Genomic DNA, 16,658 nt, shown 5'->3' with positions numbered 1-16,658 from the left:
TCTCACTGTTGCGGCCTCTCCCGTTGTGGAGCACAGGCTCCGGACGCGCAGGCTCAGCAGCCATGGCTCAAGAGGCCCAGCCGCTATGTGGCATGTGGGATCTTCCCGGACCGGGGCACGAATCCGCATCCCCTGCATCGGCAGGCGGACTCTCAACCACTACGCCACCAGGGAAGCCCGATAGAATATTTTAGATTGTACATCTTGAAGAAAATCTAGGTCTCTCCATCTATCCTTCTTAAAAAAGATAGTGGACGGAGGAGTCCCAAGGTAGAGAAAAAAGATTAGAGGTGTGTCAGTCAGTAAGAAGCAGATTTGAGAAAGAGAAAGGAAGAATGTCAATCTCCATTTTTACAGAGGGCTGTTTTTCAAACTGTGAGAATGCTGTTTTTCAAACTGGGTCTTGACCCATTAGTGGATGTATTGTAACCAATATTTTTTGATGGAATATAGAACAGAATAGAAATAGTAAGGGTAAATACTATTTCAGGTATGTACACACAGGACGTAAAATGTATTTGTTACTATGGATCATAATCAAAGTTTGAAAGCAGCTAACTTATGGGGCCATTTGTGATCAAAAAGGAATGAAAAAGATTCCTTCCCCCATGCCCCTTTAGGCAGAAAAAACGACACCCAACATCACCCTGCCTCCTGCTTTATTCTCCACAGAGCTGGCTTCCATCCACACCTCCTCTGATCTCATCCACGCTGAGTCCAGGGTTCAGGTTCTCAGGTCTGGGGTCCATAACGTCAGGTGAAGCCCCACCCACCACAGCCGTAGTGGCCAACCCACCACCCACCACAGCCTGTTGGAGGCTCTGGCAACCAGGGATGCTCTATTCCCTGAAAGAAGAAATTCAAGGATGAAATGCACACACTTCTATACCCTCAGTCTCCTCCCACCCACCCCAAGATGCTAAAGATGATCCTCATCTATCTGGACTGGAGAAGATGGCTGCCTGCATAGGGGCAGGGAGAAGGATGGAGGATGACTACACTTTGAATGAATGGTGTGGGAGTGAAGGAGAGATTCTGGAATCTGTAGAGTCCCACACTAGGAAACAACTGTGCACCACTATCCCACCATCACTCATCTTTCACTGGCATCTCTCTACCCCAGACCTTAGGAGAGTCATTCAACTCCTCTTTTCTGTCTCCATCTCATAAGTCAGACCCCTTCAGTCTACCTGCTCACTGATTCCTGACTCCACCCAGTGATTCCCCATAACATGTCTTCTCAATTGACCTCACCTCAAATGCTCTATGCCCCACAGGACTCCCTAGTGTCAGCTACCACATGGGGCAAAAGGAGACTCCAATTTCTATCCTTAAGCCTCCTTTCTCCCAAGTTCCTTCCCTCATCACCCTCAGACCACAACTCACAACAGAGAGATCCCATATTCTTCAGGGCACAGGATGCCTCACTCCTCCTGGATGCTGAGGATTCGCAGTAGGATACTGTACACATCCTGTTCCATGTAGCTCTGTAGGCAGCATGAAAGAAACAAAAGGAGATGAAGAAAAGGAAATGAGAGAGACAGGAAAGGGAGAGTTTCTATGGTAGAGTAGGATGCTACTTACTAACTACGTGCCCTCACTTATACTACTAACTCCTCAATAGCTGTTTCCTAATCTTCACAAGGAAGATAATCTTTTTAGAACTGCTGTGAAGGTTACAACTGTGACTATGGAGCAAAGCACCGGGTACACAATAAGTGCTCGATTCTTTGTAGTTATTATTATTCCTAATAAAGGAACGAGCCACCCACCTCTTCTTCCTTGGCGAGGGGTAAGCTGGCTCAGGAGGACGCTGAGAAGTGGCGCAGGGGACAGGAAAAAGCCTTACAGTCAATCAGGGAATCGAAAAGGAGGGGCAAACACCTCTCCCCCTCACATTCATGCATAACTTCTCTCAGTCTGCCTAATGATATCCAGAAACCTGGTATTGGGACATCTAAAGTCCAGCTTCCTGAGAGACGAGTCTGTGCAGGTAAGAGAAGGGATGCCAAATGCAATGCCCCCTGGCCAGCTCTCTGCCTCTACCTGCCCCCAGGCTCACCTGAGCGGCATTCAGCAGATGATTTCTATAGGTGGAGATGATCTCTTCGTGGTTCTTCTGGGAATCCTGGGAGTGAGCATCAATGGGAGGTCATGTGCCCAGCCTCTCACACTCACCCTCATCCCCCAAGCATGAGGAACAATGAAGTGAAGTGCTCAGCTGTGCCAGGTAGGCTCCCTTGGCCCATCACTGGCTCAGCCTAGACCACTGCCTAGCCAGGCCTCTGGAATCCCCAGAATCTCTCCCACAGGTACATCACTTCCACTGTGCACCCTCTTCTCTAGCAGTGTCCATTCCTCCGAGAGCCAGACATACCTGCAGCTGTCGGGCAAGGTGAGCATTTTCTCCCCGAACTACTAGAATCTCCTCTGAAAGCTGCTCCAGCTTCTTCAACAATTCCTTGATCTGAGGTCAAAGGAAAGAAAAGGAACCAATGAGGCCCCAGTCATTTCCCACCCCAACACCACCCAAAGTCAAGGTGAGTTTCCTTTTATTGGGTAGTTAATATCTGCCAGATACTTTTACACACATTGTCCCACTTAATACTCAAAACAGCTCTTCTTCTGTTCTGAGAAGAACAATCCTTCTCTGAGGGAAGTATTATCATTCACATTTTGTAGATAAGGTGCCTGAGTTAAGTAATTTGTCAAAATCATACAGCTAATAAGTGATGAAATCATAATTTGAACCAAGATCTCTTTGAATTCATGGGACACACTCTTAACTCTGTACTGGATCCTGACCTACTTTGGCCTACTGACCACTGAGGGAAATGGAGATGAGTTTCTGTGGTTTGTGAGACTGAGGTACAAATGCAGTTAATGATAACCAGCAGTAATAGGAATAGTGGTAGTAGGAATAATAAAACTAGCTAACTTCTACTGAGTACCAGCCATTTACCAAAAATTGGCCTATTTTAAATATAATGTCTTATTTAATGTAATCCTCACAACAACTCTGTTATTATCCGCATTTTATAGATGAGAAAACTGAGGCTTAGATAACTCACCCAAGATCAATCAGTTTTGTTTTTTTTGTTTTTTTTTGTTTTTGGCCACACCGTGCAGCTTGTGGGATCTTAGTTCCCCGACCAGGGATCAAACCCAGGCCACCTGCAGTGGAAGCCAGGAGTCCTAACCACTGGACCGCCAGGGAATTCCCAATCAGTTCGTGTTGAAATTGAAATTCAAATGCAGACAACCTCAGTTCGGAGCCCACTACACTATTTTTTTTGCTCATTTGTCTACTTTTATCTTCCCCTTCAACACCAACAGAAAATTCCTTTCTTTAATTAGCCCCACCCCACACTGATTCCTATTCTGTATAACATTCCTTCTATTTTTATGTCCTTTATAGTCTGTAAAATATATATTCCCTATATTTTTTAATCCTTCCAAATTTGATCATGTACACAAACTTTGATAAGTCTGAATTCACTCACTGCACAGGTAGTTCTACAATTACTAAATTCATTTGTAAATTGATGTTTTTGAATTTGTAAAACATGTCTGTTGGAAGCCTGTAGACTTATATTCATTCACCTTTGGAGCAATCATTAGGAAACTCGGGTATCTAACACAATGGTTTTCAAACTTTTGTTTTTCTCTGCATTGGCACCCTCTTTGCCAATGGAAATCTTTTGTAGAGCCCACTCTGACTGAAGTGGGAGGGGAGAAAGGGACTACAGTCTAGTCTACTTCTCTTAACCTGTCAGCAACCCCTAGCCCAGGCACCTCCTCAGAACCCTAGCAAAACCACAGCGACTCACCACAGCATCCGCTGTCTTCGCAGGCTAATACATTACCTAAGTCAAAATGCCGATTAAACCATAGTACCCCAATGGTGGTAGCCCTGACCACACTGCTTCTGAACCCTGCGTCCCAAATTCTAATACCTAAACCCCCTTCTCTCTTGTATTTATAACTTACCTCACCTCCAATCTCAATCCCAGACCCCCTCAGACCCAGGAGAACATAGTGCGGTCCTTGCAAATGACTGGTGTTCTGTTTGGGGTATTAATCGGACGAACCAAAGATAGATTCCGGTCAGCCAATCCTAAACACACAGAAACCTGCCCTGATGCTCCCTTCGGCTGCCTGGTCTGCTCACCTTGGCCTCCTTGTCCCGGCCAGCCCCGATGAGATGCTCCACCTTCTCTTTCAGCAGCTCCGCCGTTTTCTCCAACTGCTCGGACCGCCCGCGCAGCTCGCTGGCCTGGCGCTCCTGCCCCGCCGCACGCGCGGCCAGGTCCCCGCTCCTGCGCCGCTCCTCGGCCACCGCCTCCCGCAGCCGTCCCATCTCCCTGCAGGCCGTATTATACTTTTCCAGCAGGGCCTTTAGCTCCCGGCCCCAAGCCCGGGCCTGGGCCACCAGTGAGCCCCGAGTTTGCTCGTGCTGCTGCAGACCGGCCGCCTCCCGGGCCCTCAGCTCAGCCACTTCCTCCGTGGCTTGGTAGAGCAGCTGCTTCAGCTTCCTGATCTCCTGGCTCTTCCCGCTCATCGTGGCCTGAACCGCCCGCAGCTCTTCCTCCAGCTTCCCCAGGTCTTGCTCCAGAGCTTCAACTTGGGGGGACGCTGAGGCCTCTGAGGAGGCGCCCGGTTCCCCACATCGGGCAGGAAAGCCCCGCAGCTGCTGGTTTTCCTCTTCTAGCCGAGCCAGCACCTGCTGGGCCTCGCGGTGCCTGGCCACCAGGGCGCTGACGCAGGCCTGCAGCTCCTCCAGGCGATCGGCCGCTGGGCACCGTGCGCTCCCCCTGCCCACCAAGTCTGGGGGCAGGCAGTCCCACAGTCCCCGGAGGCCTCTGCTCTGGGAGGCCAGGCGCTTCCGCAACTTCTCGGTGGCCTCCTTCTCCAGGGCCAGTTCATCTGTCAGCAGCCCCATGCTCCACTGCAACTGCTGTAGCTGGACCTGCACCTCTGGCTTGGGCACGCACTCCCGCTGTAGCTGGACCTGCGCCTCTGGCTTGGGCATGCACTCCCGTTGTAGCCGCTGGCTCAGGGACGGCAGCTCCCCCTGCAACCACTGCCGCTCCTGGCCCAGCTCCCCCAACTCCTGCAGCAAGTTACTGTCGCTCAGCCTCAGTGCTGACACCTCCTTCTCCAGCTGTCCCTCTGCCAGGCGGCCTCCTGGCATCTGTTCCCCTCCAGGCATCCCTAGAGGCTCTCCCCAGGCCCCAGGAGTCCCTTCCTCCTTCCCTTCACCCTCTTTGGTGATGGCCCCTAGGCCTGCCTTTGGGGATCCCTCTCTGGGCTCCTGGGCAGGGGCCTCAGGTTTCATCTGTAATCCTGCTTTTGCCCGATCCAGCCTCACCAGCACCTGCTCCAACCTGGCCTCCATCTTCTCCCAGGCTGCTGCTGCAGCCTCAGCCCGGGACGTCCCCACAGCTCCCTCCAGGTCTGGTCTTGATAAAGCCCCCCGGGCTGCATCCTTTTCTCGCCACACCGCAGCCAGTTCCTCCCTCAGCTGTAGCAGGAGCTGGTTCATGGCTGCTGTGTGCAGTGGTTCAGCCACTGTGCCTGTTGGTTCAGCCCCTGGGGCCTGGGGCCTCGGCTTCTGGCCAGCATGCAGTTGGTCAGTGTGATCAGGGCCAAGGGCCTGCCCACCATTGGCGGTCAATTGCTGTCCTGTGGATCTCCCAATGGTCTCAGACCTTGGGCTGTGGGGTGGCTCCTGTTCTTCTGGTTGGGACCTTCCATGGGCGTCATACTGGATCACCCCTCCAGCTGAATCCTCAGCCTTCTTGGAAGCTAATACTGGCTTTGCTGCAGCTGCGGCTGCTGACTGTTGCTGCTTCTTTAGCTCTTGTATGCACTTAGCCAGCAGGTCGAGGGTACAACCCTGCTCCATGCCATCTCCTCCAGGCCGGAGACTAGAGCGCAGGTCTCCCGGAGTTCCGGGCTCTTGTGATAGGAGGAGCCCCAGCTCCCAAACCTGTTCTTGAATCTGGCTCTCCAGGCCCAGATAAGCTGCAGATTGAGCCTTACGCTCTTCCGTATTTCGCAGCAGCTCCTGCTCCAACTGGGAAACTTTCCTCTGCTCCTCTTCATACTTCCACTTCCACTCCTCTGAACAGGGATCTTCATCCTCTTCTTCCTCCTGCTCCTCCTCAGGCTCTGCTCTCCATGGGCTCTTAGGTGGAGAACCCACCTGAGGCTCAGATGGGGAGGCCTATGGAGAAAAAGGAGCAGTGAAGTAAACCCAGGCAGCTAGCCCAAGAGGGCCTTTCTTCTCTTAGATTGTCTCGATGCCCCGGTGATCACTGCCTGGGAGATATCCCAGCAGGAAAGCCTGGGGTGGGTCAGAAGCGAAAGGAGAAGGCACTTAGGGTCTTACCTGGGATGCAAGATCTGGGTGTTGAACTAACTCCTGACCTGTATGAAAAGACATGGGGAAAATGAGAGAGGAGACAGGGCCCACGTGCTTCTAGCCCACACTCTGCCTTCAGACTTTCTCTGAAAGGAGTGGCCCCTCAGTGTTAATCCTTTACCACACATGTCGACTAGGGAAAGCCACCCCTATCTGATGGATCCCTAGCTGTCCAGCAACCTTCATTGCCTATCTCAGAGATATGCCAGCTCATTCATTTCATTCACTCACTTATTTATTGGACACTGTGCCAGGCACTATTATAGGCACCAGGACCTCAATGGTGAGCAAAACAGAGATGGCCTATCATCTGAGGGGGTTACAGTCTAGTAGGGGAGAGAGAGAGATTGACCACCAAATCACATAAATAGATGTACAATTGCAACTCGTAAATGCTAGCAATAGTACTAGCCAGAGTTGCCTTCAGTGAGAGACAAGGCTGCTTTGAAGAATTTTGTGACTGTGCTTTTGGGAATTTGGAGTCATCTCATAGCAGCAGCAGTAAATAAGTAAACTCTCAACTAAAGTGACAATTATTATTGCCATGGAAACAAATGGGATTCTAAGACGCTTCTCTGATTCTAAGGCTATCGAGGAGCATCTTGAAGTTACAAAAGGGTATTGGCTTTACCTCCCCGCCCCTGCCGGTTCAGGGCCTGCCGCAGCAGCCTCCACAGCATCTTGTCTTGTGTGCGTACAGCATAATGCAAAGCATCATGCCCCGTGCTGTCCACCGCCCCTGCATCTGCTCCATAGCTCAGGAGCAGTTCAGCCACTTCAGTGCTGCCTTTTTCACAGGCCAGGATCAGAGCCGATCTATGGGTTGGGACAAATCTGAGCATAAGCTTTTCTCATGGAACCCAGGAGTCCTGGTTTCAAAAAATCCACTCACAAGGTCAGCTCTCACTCAGTGTGGTCAGGAGAACCACAGACCAACACCAGCCAGTGACAAAGCATGAGGCCAGACCAGAACTTTTCAAATGTCATTCCTTGGAGCTGTAGCATCAGAAAGCAGGGGGCCAATTGGAAGGGCTCCACTTCCATCTGCTTTATATACTGAGGTTCTGCATAAATTCTTTGCTGGGGAAAAAGTATTCCATTGCTTAGAAGATAGTTCGAAAACCAGTAAATTAAACTAGTGGATCCAGAGGTATTGATTCTACTTCCAGAGTCACCTATGCTAGGAAGATGGCAGTGTCAGCAACAGCATAGGAAAGTATAAGGAAAACGTTCTCAACTCACCAAGAGGAAAACAGTGAAGCAACAAGCAGTGCTCTTCTGAACCACCACTGCGAAGAAGAGAGGTTCCCAAGAAAACAGAGACCAACCTGCCTTCTTCCCCAATACACACACACACACACACACACACACACACACACACAGACACACACACACTTTGCCCAGTGGCTCCTTTCTATATTGGTCAGGGTCGGGATTTGGGGTGGGAAGACGGGGAAGGCTCACTTGTCATTCTTGTCAGTGACATTAACCCGGGCGCCTCTCTGCAGTAGCTGTGAGCAGATAGCTGCATGACCACCCAGCGATGCAATCATCAGGGGTGTACGTCCATCCTGCACAGATTGTGGGAAGGGGGTTCACGAGGAACCGGGGGAACCAGGGCTTTGACACAATGCAACCAACTCTCCTGTTCCCGCACCTCTCCAGGAAAAAGCCCCAATCCTGGGGCTAAATACTCCTTCTCAGAGGGTTAGAAGCGCTCCAGAAGACAAGCCTTAACCTCTCTGTGTGGAAGAGGAGGAAGGGCATGGGGAGAAGGAAGAGGAGGTGGTGCTACACAACCCCTGGTCATGGAACTTGGCTAATTAAGTTCAGAGAAAGCAGCAGTCTCCCCATGTAGGGCCCTGCCCAGCTGCCCAGCTGACACTCACATTATCCAGGACATCCAGGAAGGCTTCGTGATCACACAGGAGGAGCACACTTGAGGCACAGCCAGAGAAGGCTACGGAGGGTTGCGGGATGATCGGGTTAAGGGGAAGCAGGAAGGACACCTAGTCAGACCATGACGCAGCATTCCCTCCGACCATTTCAGCAGTCAGCTCTGGCCTGCTCTTCCCGCCAAATGTTATCCCCCCCTCCCTCCCCATCCTCTGGTCCCTGCAGCCCTGTTTCCCACCAGTCCCCTGGCACACACCTGCCCAGTGCAATGGAGTACGATTTTCCACATCTACAGCATCTTCATTGGCACCATGCTGCAAACAGCCACAAAGGGAAGCAGCATGGAGCGTGGTGTTAACATTCTCATCCCATAACCCCCTGTTGGGTCACCAGCTTTCACAGTACTGTGGGGAGGGGCAGGAGGGCCATGACTTTGGCTACCTACTAGGCAAGTCCAATTTATTCCTTGCAGGTGATAGGCAGCCTTGAATTTCAGCCCTGGTTCATAAACCTAGGGCCTAAGAAAAATCATATTATAGGTAAATAAACATGTTGGGGAAAATGACACCTGAGTCTATGTCTGGTATTTTAGGATCATAACTGGGAAACTTGGAAAGGGCCAGGAAGAACAAAGCAGAACATCCATTTGCACAGTGGCCTGTTGAACTGTGCCTTTGAACTTTGGGAGACTTATTTCTGAACTGTCCATATGTCATTTTACATGTATATTTCTCTTTGTACTCCTACACCACAAACTCCTCAAAACAGACAGCAGGCTTTGGGTTTAATGCGAACACATCTGCCATCCTTCCACCAGCCCATCATCACAGCAGTTAGTCTCTGCAGTGCCTCTGCCAGTGGCTGAGCTCAATACATGCATATTAACTGACTGGCAGTCAGTCCCTGGCAACGCTGCTTTACGACATGCCCTCAAGGGCAGCATTAAGCAGGGTGTCTGCACATAGCAGGTGTTAAACAAATGTTGGCGAACTAATGAATAAGTGATTACTAGCTCTCTTATTGGGAATGAGAGGGGTACATTTGACCAAATATTGCTTGTGAGTACAAGACAGAGTAAGGCATCTCCGGGTCCTCTTCTTCCTTTCACAGGAGTAGTATCAGAGGTTGCTCTTACCTGCAGCAGGACCTTGACACATTGTGGCTGGCAGGAAATAGTGGCCGAGTGCAGGGCGGTGCTCCCTGGGAAGCGAAAGAAGGGGAGAGGGAGCGTGGGTGGCCCCATGCATACCGATGACTCACAGGGAGGGAAGGCAAGAGACGCACATATAATCAGAGGGAAATTAGAGAGAGAGGCTCTCAGCCACATGGGGTCAGAAATTCCTGTTCCCCAAGTGCCTGGTACCTGCGGTGGAGGTGGGAATGGGGGTGAGGTAGGCCCAGCTTGCAGGGAGCGGAACCCCTGGAAGGAGACTGGCCAGAACTTATGAGGAGAGAAGCAGGAGGGCTACAGTTGGAACCTCCAGCAGGGCCCAGCACTGGCCCCCCACCCCCCGACTGCTGCTGTAAAGGGAAAAGCAAGCAGCATGACCCAGTGCTTTAGTCTAACTCACCATCCTCATTCTTGCTGTTGATGTCAGCCCCATTTGCAAGTAGTACAGTCAGACATTCTGTCAGGCCTTTGGAGGCTGCCAGATGAAACCTGCCAGAATCAACGCCGAGAGGCAGAAGGATGAAGGGACCAGGGGATGAGGAATGGGAGAACCTTAATAAGCACTGCCTACTAAGCTCCGTCACCCCAAAGCCAATCCCAAAAGCAGAGAGGGAAGCTCCCGTAGCCTGACTTTCTGAGAAAGAGAAGCCTATATAAATGGCCTACTGTTAAAACTTCAGAGGAGGCTGGGAGCAAAGGTAGGAATAAGAGCTACAGGTCTCAAGCAATCTCAGAGTACTGCAGGGGCGTCCAGGGAACACATAATTACCTGTAACTCAGCACAGGACACTTAGCAGACTGGAAGTGTCACAGAGTGGGCCAGAGCAGAGGGCTGGACATTTGCAGGCTGACTTGGGAAGAGACAAGGGCTAATATCCCTCTTGTTCTAATCACTCCTTCTAGCCACATGACTCTCATGGCCACCACTGCACTCCTAATTTCTCAAGCATACACACCCTCCTATTTGTACAATGAAGAAATACTCTATTTAGTGTATGTTTCAGTTTTCCATTTGTTTCATGGGCTTTATGTCCTTTTTTGGTCAATTTTGTTCATGTGGGTCATGAGGTGTGTGGACCTCAGGGACAACATCTTCTTCCCCCACTTTGTGCAGCACTTGATATGTAGCAAAGATTTATTGATATACTTGCTAATTAAGACAAAAAAGGGCTCTGACATTGTAGGCATTTCCTGGTCTTACATCATACTGGGGTTTGGGTTTTTAAAGAGAGCCACATACCAAGGGTGGGGATCAAGAAGGCTTACTTACGGGGACTGGCCGTTCGAGTCTAGCTTGGTGGGTCGGGCAGATTTCCTGGAGGCCAGGGCAGCCACACATCCCACGTCCCCCCGCTGCACTGCCTCCAGAAGCTTCTGATCACGGCGGTTCCATCTCTCCACCTGGTCCAGAGCCACAGATTGCGTGAATATAAGAGGCGGGGGTAGAGTGGAGAAAGAAAAGAAGAACATGTTTAGGATGCCAAGCAAGGGAAAAGGGACATCCCTGAGATCCTTTCAGTGTTCCACAAGTCGCTCAGTCTAGATCATTTAGTCCTTCTAGGTGGGCCAGTTAAATAGTCACCAACTCATATGCCACTGGGGACTACTGCCCGTTTTTGCCAGCCCTGGACCAAAAGGTGCTTGGACTACTGAATTAAAAATCATTTTTGAGGACTGAATGCATAGTAATTCAAATGTCTTTTTTTTTTTTTTTTTCCGGTACGCAGGCCTCTCACTGTTGTGGCCTCTCCCGTTGCGGAGCACAGGCTCCAGACGCGCAGACTCAGCGGCCATGGCTCACGGGCCCAGCCGCTCCGCGGCCCTCAAGTGTCTTTTTATCAGCATTATGATTATTGTTGTTAGGTGCACAACCTCCTAGCAATCGTAGCCATGATTCCTTTCCCTTTTGCTCTTTAAGTCTTGCTGGAGCAAACTGAACCAAACTGACCACTCTGGACTGGGTTCACCTTGCCTCTCAATGCCCCAAGCCCCGTGCTCCTCTGTTTCTTTGTTCTCAGATCTTTGAGAAATCAAGGCACCTAGCTTTGGGTCATAGCTAGGAGTCCAAATACCTATCCATAGCATCTCTACCCATTGGCTTTGGGGCCCAAAACTAGGAGCAGAAGCACAGAGTTTTCGTTTTCCCTTCTCATACCTATGCCCTCAGGCTAGTCCTTCTTCCCCTTCCACGGCAACAACAACCAAAAGGCAAAGACAGGTCTCTAGCTCGGCTTGAGGAGGCAGCTCCCCTCCTCCACCCTTCCCTCCCTCCTCATTTTCCTGGCAGGGAGCAGCTGTCCCAGACAACAGCCATACCTGGGCACGCATTGTTCTACCATGCCAGCTTGACATTTTCAGGTGGTGGGGTAATTACAATAATTGAAGTATCACAGAACATGAAAGAGCTGTGTAAAAACACCCAGAGCTGAAAGCACGGAAAAGCCTGGTTTGGTCCAGAGAGGAAAGGAAAGGAAAGGAAGAAAGGATGCAAAAATCTGTGGAATGGTGAAAAGGGCCCTAGGTGAATATTTGTCAGCAGGCCTAAGTTCACGGCCTTGTTCAGCTACTTCAGTAATTCACATACTTCAGCTACCTAGAGTAAGTCATTGAACACCTCTAATCTGTTTCCTCATCTATAAAATGAGGAAAATAATAACTACCTTGTTATGCTGTATTAAATGAGCTAACGTATATAAAATCTCTCTGTAAACTGTAAAAAGCTATACAAGTGTATGGCATCCTTATAAAAAAACAGGAAGCAGTGGGGGACTGGTGGCGGCACATTGCATTTTATGAGGTGTAATTGCAACAAGAAGAGGCTATAGGAGAAGGTGGGGAAAAAGGGGTCTATGGAAGCCAACTCATTTTCAGATACATAGCCAGGGCAAATTATTAATCAAGAACAGGAAAGACTTTAAATGCCTAAACCATAAAATTATCTAAGGTAGATGGATTCTGAGGTAATACTCGTGAGGTAATTCCTCGTAGCCCTTTTAAGTGCTATTTCAATTACCCTCTCAACACCCCTAGAAAGTAGTTAGGGCTGATATTATTTTATCTAGTTGACAGAAAAGAAACTGAAGCACACTGAAGTTAGATAACTGTCCAGGGTCACACCACAAAATAGTGGTAAAATTGAGATTAGAACCCAGGCCATCAGATGCCCTATTCTAGTTCTCACCACCAGGCCATTTACTACGGAGCTATGGAAGGTTTACTTATTTTCAAATAAACAGTCTAAGACCGCCTCCAGGGTAAAACCACCCACCTTCAGACACTACTCTGTACAAGGAGAAGAGTCTCCAAACAGGTTAATTCTCAAAGGACATAATAAGCAAAATGACTGCTCCACATACCAACAGACGGAGATGTAATAACACGTTATCCAATGCCCCATGGGGGGCCGTATCACCCTCAGAAAAAGCAGACAGCTAGAACTACACCTCCACCACAGGACGCCACCATCAGCTGAGCTCAATCTGAAGTTCTCTATTTAAAATCCTGATTCTAACACTTTCTATCCTTGTGAATTGAGGCATGTAAAACTTTTTTGAACCTCAGTTTGCTAATAAAATAACACTGTATAAAGCACCTAGAACTGTCTGTCACATAGTAGGTACACAATAAATGTTAGCCCTAATCCCCATCCTTCCTAGCCTTGCTTGGCACATTTTGGGTGTTCCTGGGCTCAGAATTCTCCATCCAGGGGAGTGGGAGGAAGGGATCTTGATCATATCGGGTAATGTATGACAGTCAAGCTGTATAGATGGTAAAGGTGCTTCTTAGCAAGGTAGATAATTCTCTTTCCAGCTAGATAGTTCTAAATCCACCCAATTTACTTCCTATAATTTTGTTATACCAAGAAGAATTTAGAATAGGTAGAAATTCTTCACAGCCAAACCTCTGCAGAGCTAGGGTGAAGAAGAACAGAGGGGAACTTCCCTGGCAGTCCAGTGGTTAAAACTCTACACTCCCAATGCAGGGGGCACGGGTTCGATCCCTGGTAGGGGAACTAAGATCCCGCATGGCCACATGGCAAGTACAAAAAAAAGAACAGAGGGATGCTTCCGAATTTCAAGATCCAGTCTATTGTTCACCCCAGCACCTTGGGAAAGAGGATAACCATCACAGCCTCAAGGGAGCAATCACCAAATTAATCAGCAGACTCAAAACAAGGATAAGCTTTGTATCTCCCGTAGGATTGGCGGGGGTGGGGGGGTGGGGGTGGCTCTGTAGAAGTAATTGCAGCCTCTGCTTATCTCTGGCCATGTGTCTATGACCGTCCTATCAAGGTGGAACACACCAACAGTAGAGAGAGAAACAGCAGAGAGAGTGGGTACCTCTGTAGGACAGGTGAATGGAAATGGAAATGCTGCCCTGGAGGAACCAGGAGCTGTCTCTCAATTTTTGTTTTGTTTTGTTTTGTTTTGTTTTTGTTTGTTTTTTTCCGGTATGCGGGCCTCTCACTGTTGTGGCCTCTCCCGTTGCGGAGCACAGGCTCCGGACGCGCAGGCTCAGCGGCCATGGCTCACGGGCCCAGCCGCTCCGCGGCATGTGGGATCCTCCCAGACCGGGGCACGAACCCGCGTCCCCTGCATCGGCAGGCGGACTCTCAAGCACTGCGCCACCAGGGAAGCCCTGTCTCTCAATTTTTAAAATGCAACTGACATTCCTCTAAGCTGATCCAGTGCCTACTGTTTAAAGCGATTTTCTGACTTACTTCCTACATACGCAGAGTAAGCTGCCTATGTAAGACACCCTCAAAGGTATCCTCTACTTGACTAGATCAAAATGAGATTATAGGAGCTGGCTTTTGTTTTTTTGTTTCTTAAACTTCCTATACGTATTCTGGATGACTTAGATTAATTTTTAAATGATCACAGATCCTTCAGTCCTTATCTCAATCTGAGGGTGCAATCTGGATCCAGGGGTGGGAGCGGGGATGGAAAGGGGCAATCTTCTGCCATGACTGGGAAGCCAGGCTTTGGGAGTGGTCAGGAAGGCTGTCACACTGTTTCTCTGACAAACTGGTTCAGAGCGGTTAGCCACCCAGGGAGTGGAGGAATTTATCATGAGAAGTGTGGGGAAGTTTCAAGAGGAAACAATTTACAGCTTAAACTGGTCTATTTTCAATCTCGTTGGATCCATACCCTGACCGAGGAAACACATTTCTTTCCAGCTAAGTAGTTCTAAATTCACCTAATTTACTACCTATAATCTTGTACTCAGAAGAGTTTAGAATGGGTAGAAATTCTTCATGGCCAAACCTCTGTAGAGCTGGGATGAAGAAGGACAGAGGAATGCTTTAGAATTCCAACATTCAGCCCATTGTTCATCCCAGCATCCTGGAAAGTAGGTATTGACCAACAATTGGAGAATCAGGATGAATGAGATTGTTTCCCCATTCCTAAGGAGCAGGCAGACTCCACAAACCTGAAAGGGCAGGGCAATGTGGAGGACTTTCAGTAACTAAGAAAGAGTCCATGTGAGTAAGAAAATCATCCTGAGTTAAGACATTCTGGATAGCCTCAGTTTCTGGTACCTTTAGTAGTCATTCAGTAAATGCCTTTTGATTGGTTGATTAATGTGTGGAAACTAAGTGGGGAAGCAAACATTAAGTGGGATGAGAACAGGCCTCAACAGAGTTCCTACTCTTGCCTCGTAGGTCACTTCCAGGCTTCTGTGGCCTGCCCATGCAGGGTGAGCTGAGCATTTCTCACATTTGCTCAATGAATGACACCACAAAGTTAGGCTAAGCAATATTACTACAGGTAGTTGGCTACTTCACTTCAAAATGAACTGTCATCCCAGTCTCCACACAAAATTTCATCCCTAGATAGGGGGTCTCTCTGTAAGAGATCTTCAGAGAAGAAGAAGCTATACCCTCCCTTAGCCACTCCCTTCTGTAGTCTTCCTCCCTGTGTTTTGTTCTGGGAGAACATGGGGAGGACAGTGGCTTCTACTGGGAACTCTCAGAGTGAATCCGTTTTATCCTCTTCGCCTCTCACCATTACCGTTCCCCAGCTCAGTCAAAGGAAGCAGAGAGTATAGGCCCTAAACAACTGGGTGAGGGTCTAGAATGAAGGAAGATTGTGGGGAGAAGCAGGCAGAAGGCCTTGAGTGGCCCAAAAACCAGTATGATGACCAGGCACTGCAGTGAACTGGCCAGAGTGGATTCTGCAGGCAATTTACCCATTCCTTGGGGAGCAGCCAGGCAACTGTCCTCCTCTGGCAGTGCCTGTTGGGCCGGCCAGGCCAGACTGCAAGATTAACCCGCAGAGAGCAGGCAGAAGGAGGTCGGGGAGTTGAACAGCCACTGGACAGAGAGGAGCAGACCTTGAAGGGGAGAACAGGAGAAGGCTGCTGCTGTCAGAGCACCGAATGGAAAGAGGTTTGGAGTGATGTCTGAGAGCCAGTGGTGCTGATGAGAGAATGGAAGTGGAAGTGGCATGGGGTGAGATGGGGGCAAGGACAGACAAGACTCTATGAGGAAGTGCTAGGGGAAAGCACGGGGCTGGAAGTACTTGCTGGACTGAGAGCAAGGATTAGGCCATATAGGAGGGTAGGCTTGTGAGGACAAGGCAGGGCTGGTAAATGGGGCGTGGGGCAGTACTTGGGAGACAGAAAGGGGCTTGGGGCTGAGCAGGGGCTGGGGATAGGACAGATACTTGATGGTAGTTCAGTACTGGGAAACAGAGAAGAAGTAGAGAACATAGCCTTTGGGAGGCGGCAGGGGCTGCCGGAAACATATCATTAGTTGGGGGTGTAGTTGCTTGGAGGACAAGAAAGGGCCAAGGGAAAGGACCTTGTGGGAGACAGGGTCTTGAGGAAGGCAGGGCGGGAGGGCTGCACTGCGGGAGCGGAAGAGCTAGAAAGACCGATAAAGAGAAAAGGCGACGGTGCGTGGAGATGGGACTCAGGACTTCTGTCACCACAGGGCTTGGACCCCAGCCCCATGCCCATCCTCCCAGACATTGTAGCACATACCGCCACCTGTGAGCTGGAGCAGGAGAAGATGCGCTTCATGGCCGGGGCCGGGGCCACGGGGGGACGGGGACGCGCGGAGAGCGGGGTCACAGGTTCCTGAACCCACCGGACTCGTCTGCAGCTGTGTAAGAGAGCTGTCAAAAGCAAACCGGGACCCGCCCCAGGGGGGGCCACCCC

General features: G+C 49.8%; 1 protein-coding gene across 4 annotated transcripts in view; it reads right to left on the bottom strand.

Moving 5' to 3' along the window:
* ANKRD35 (ankyrin repeat domain 35) overlaps positions 1-16,613 on the bottom strand; it is a 22,931-nt gene extending 6,318 nt beyond the window's left edge. The window contains exons 1-14 of one of the 4 annotated variants that reach the window (XM_033416570.2): positions 16,482-16,613; positions 10,765-10,895; positions 9,895-9,983; positions 9,459-9,523; positions 8,580-8,637; positions 8,317-8,387; positions 7,892-7,998; positions 7,059-7,243; positions 6,395-6,432; positions 4,172-6,229; positions 2,378-2,467; positions 2,063-2,128; positions 1,387-1,487; positions 643-846 (exon numbers count right to left, since the gene is read on the bottom strand). In XM_033416570.2, the coding sequence (XP_033272461.1) occupies positions 1,425-1,487; positions 2,063-2,128; positions 2,378-2,467; positions 4,172-6,229; positions 6,395-6,432; positions 7,059-7,243; positions 7,892-7,998; positions 8,317-8,387; positions 8,580-8,637; positions 9,459-9,523; positions 9,895-9,983; positions 10,765-10,895; positions 16,482-16,520 (3,060 nt within the window). In that variant the 5' untranslated portion in view covers positions 16,521-16,613 and the 3' untranslated portion in view covers positions 643-846; positions 1,387-1,424. Of the gene's footprint in view, positions 1-642; positions 847-1,386; positions 1,488-2,062; positions 2,129-2,377; positions 2,468-4,171; positions 6,230-6,394; positions 6,433-7,058; positions 7,244-7,891; positions 7,999-8,316; positions 8,388-8,579; positions 8,638-9,458; positions 9,524-9,894; positions 9,984-10,263; positions 10,899-16,481 lie in introns of those variants that run through there. The other 3 variants (XM_033416571.2, XM_049699617.1, XM_033416572.2) reach the window with 3 other exon arrangements.
* Positions 16,614-16,658: the final 45 nt, after the last annotated feature.

The sequence above is a fragment of the Orcinus orca genome, chromosome 1, assembly GCF_937001465.1.
Source record: "Orcinus orca chromosome 1, mOrcOrc1.1, whole genome shotgun sequence".
NCBI lineage: Eukaryota > Metazoa > Chordata > Mammalia > Artiodactyla > Delphinidae > Orcinus > Orcinus orca.
Note: the sequence above shows the minus strand (reverse complement) of the source record. Positions and strands in the feature narration are given on the sequence as shown.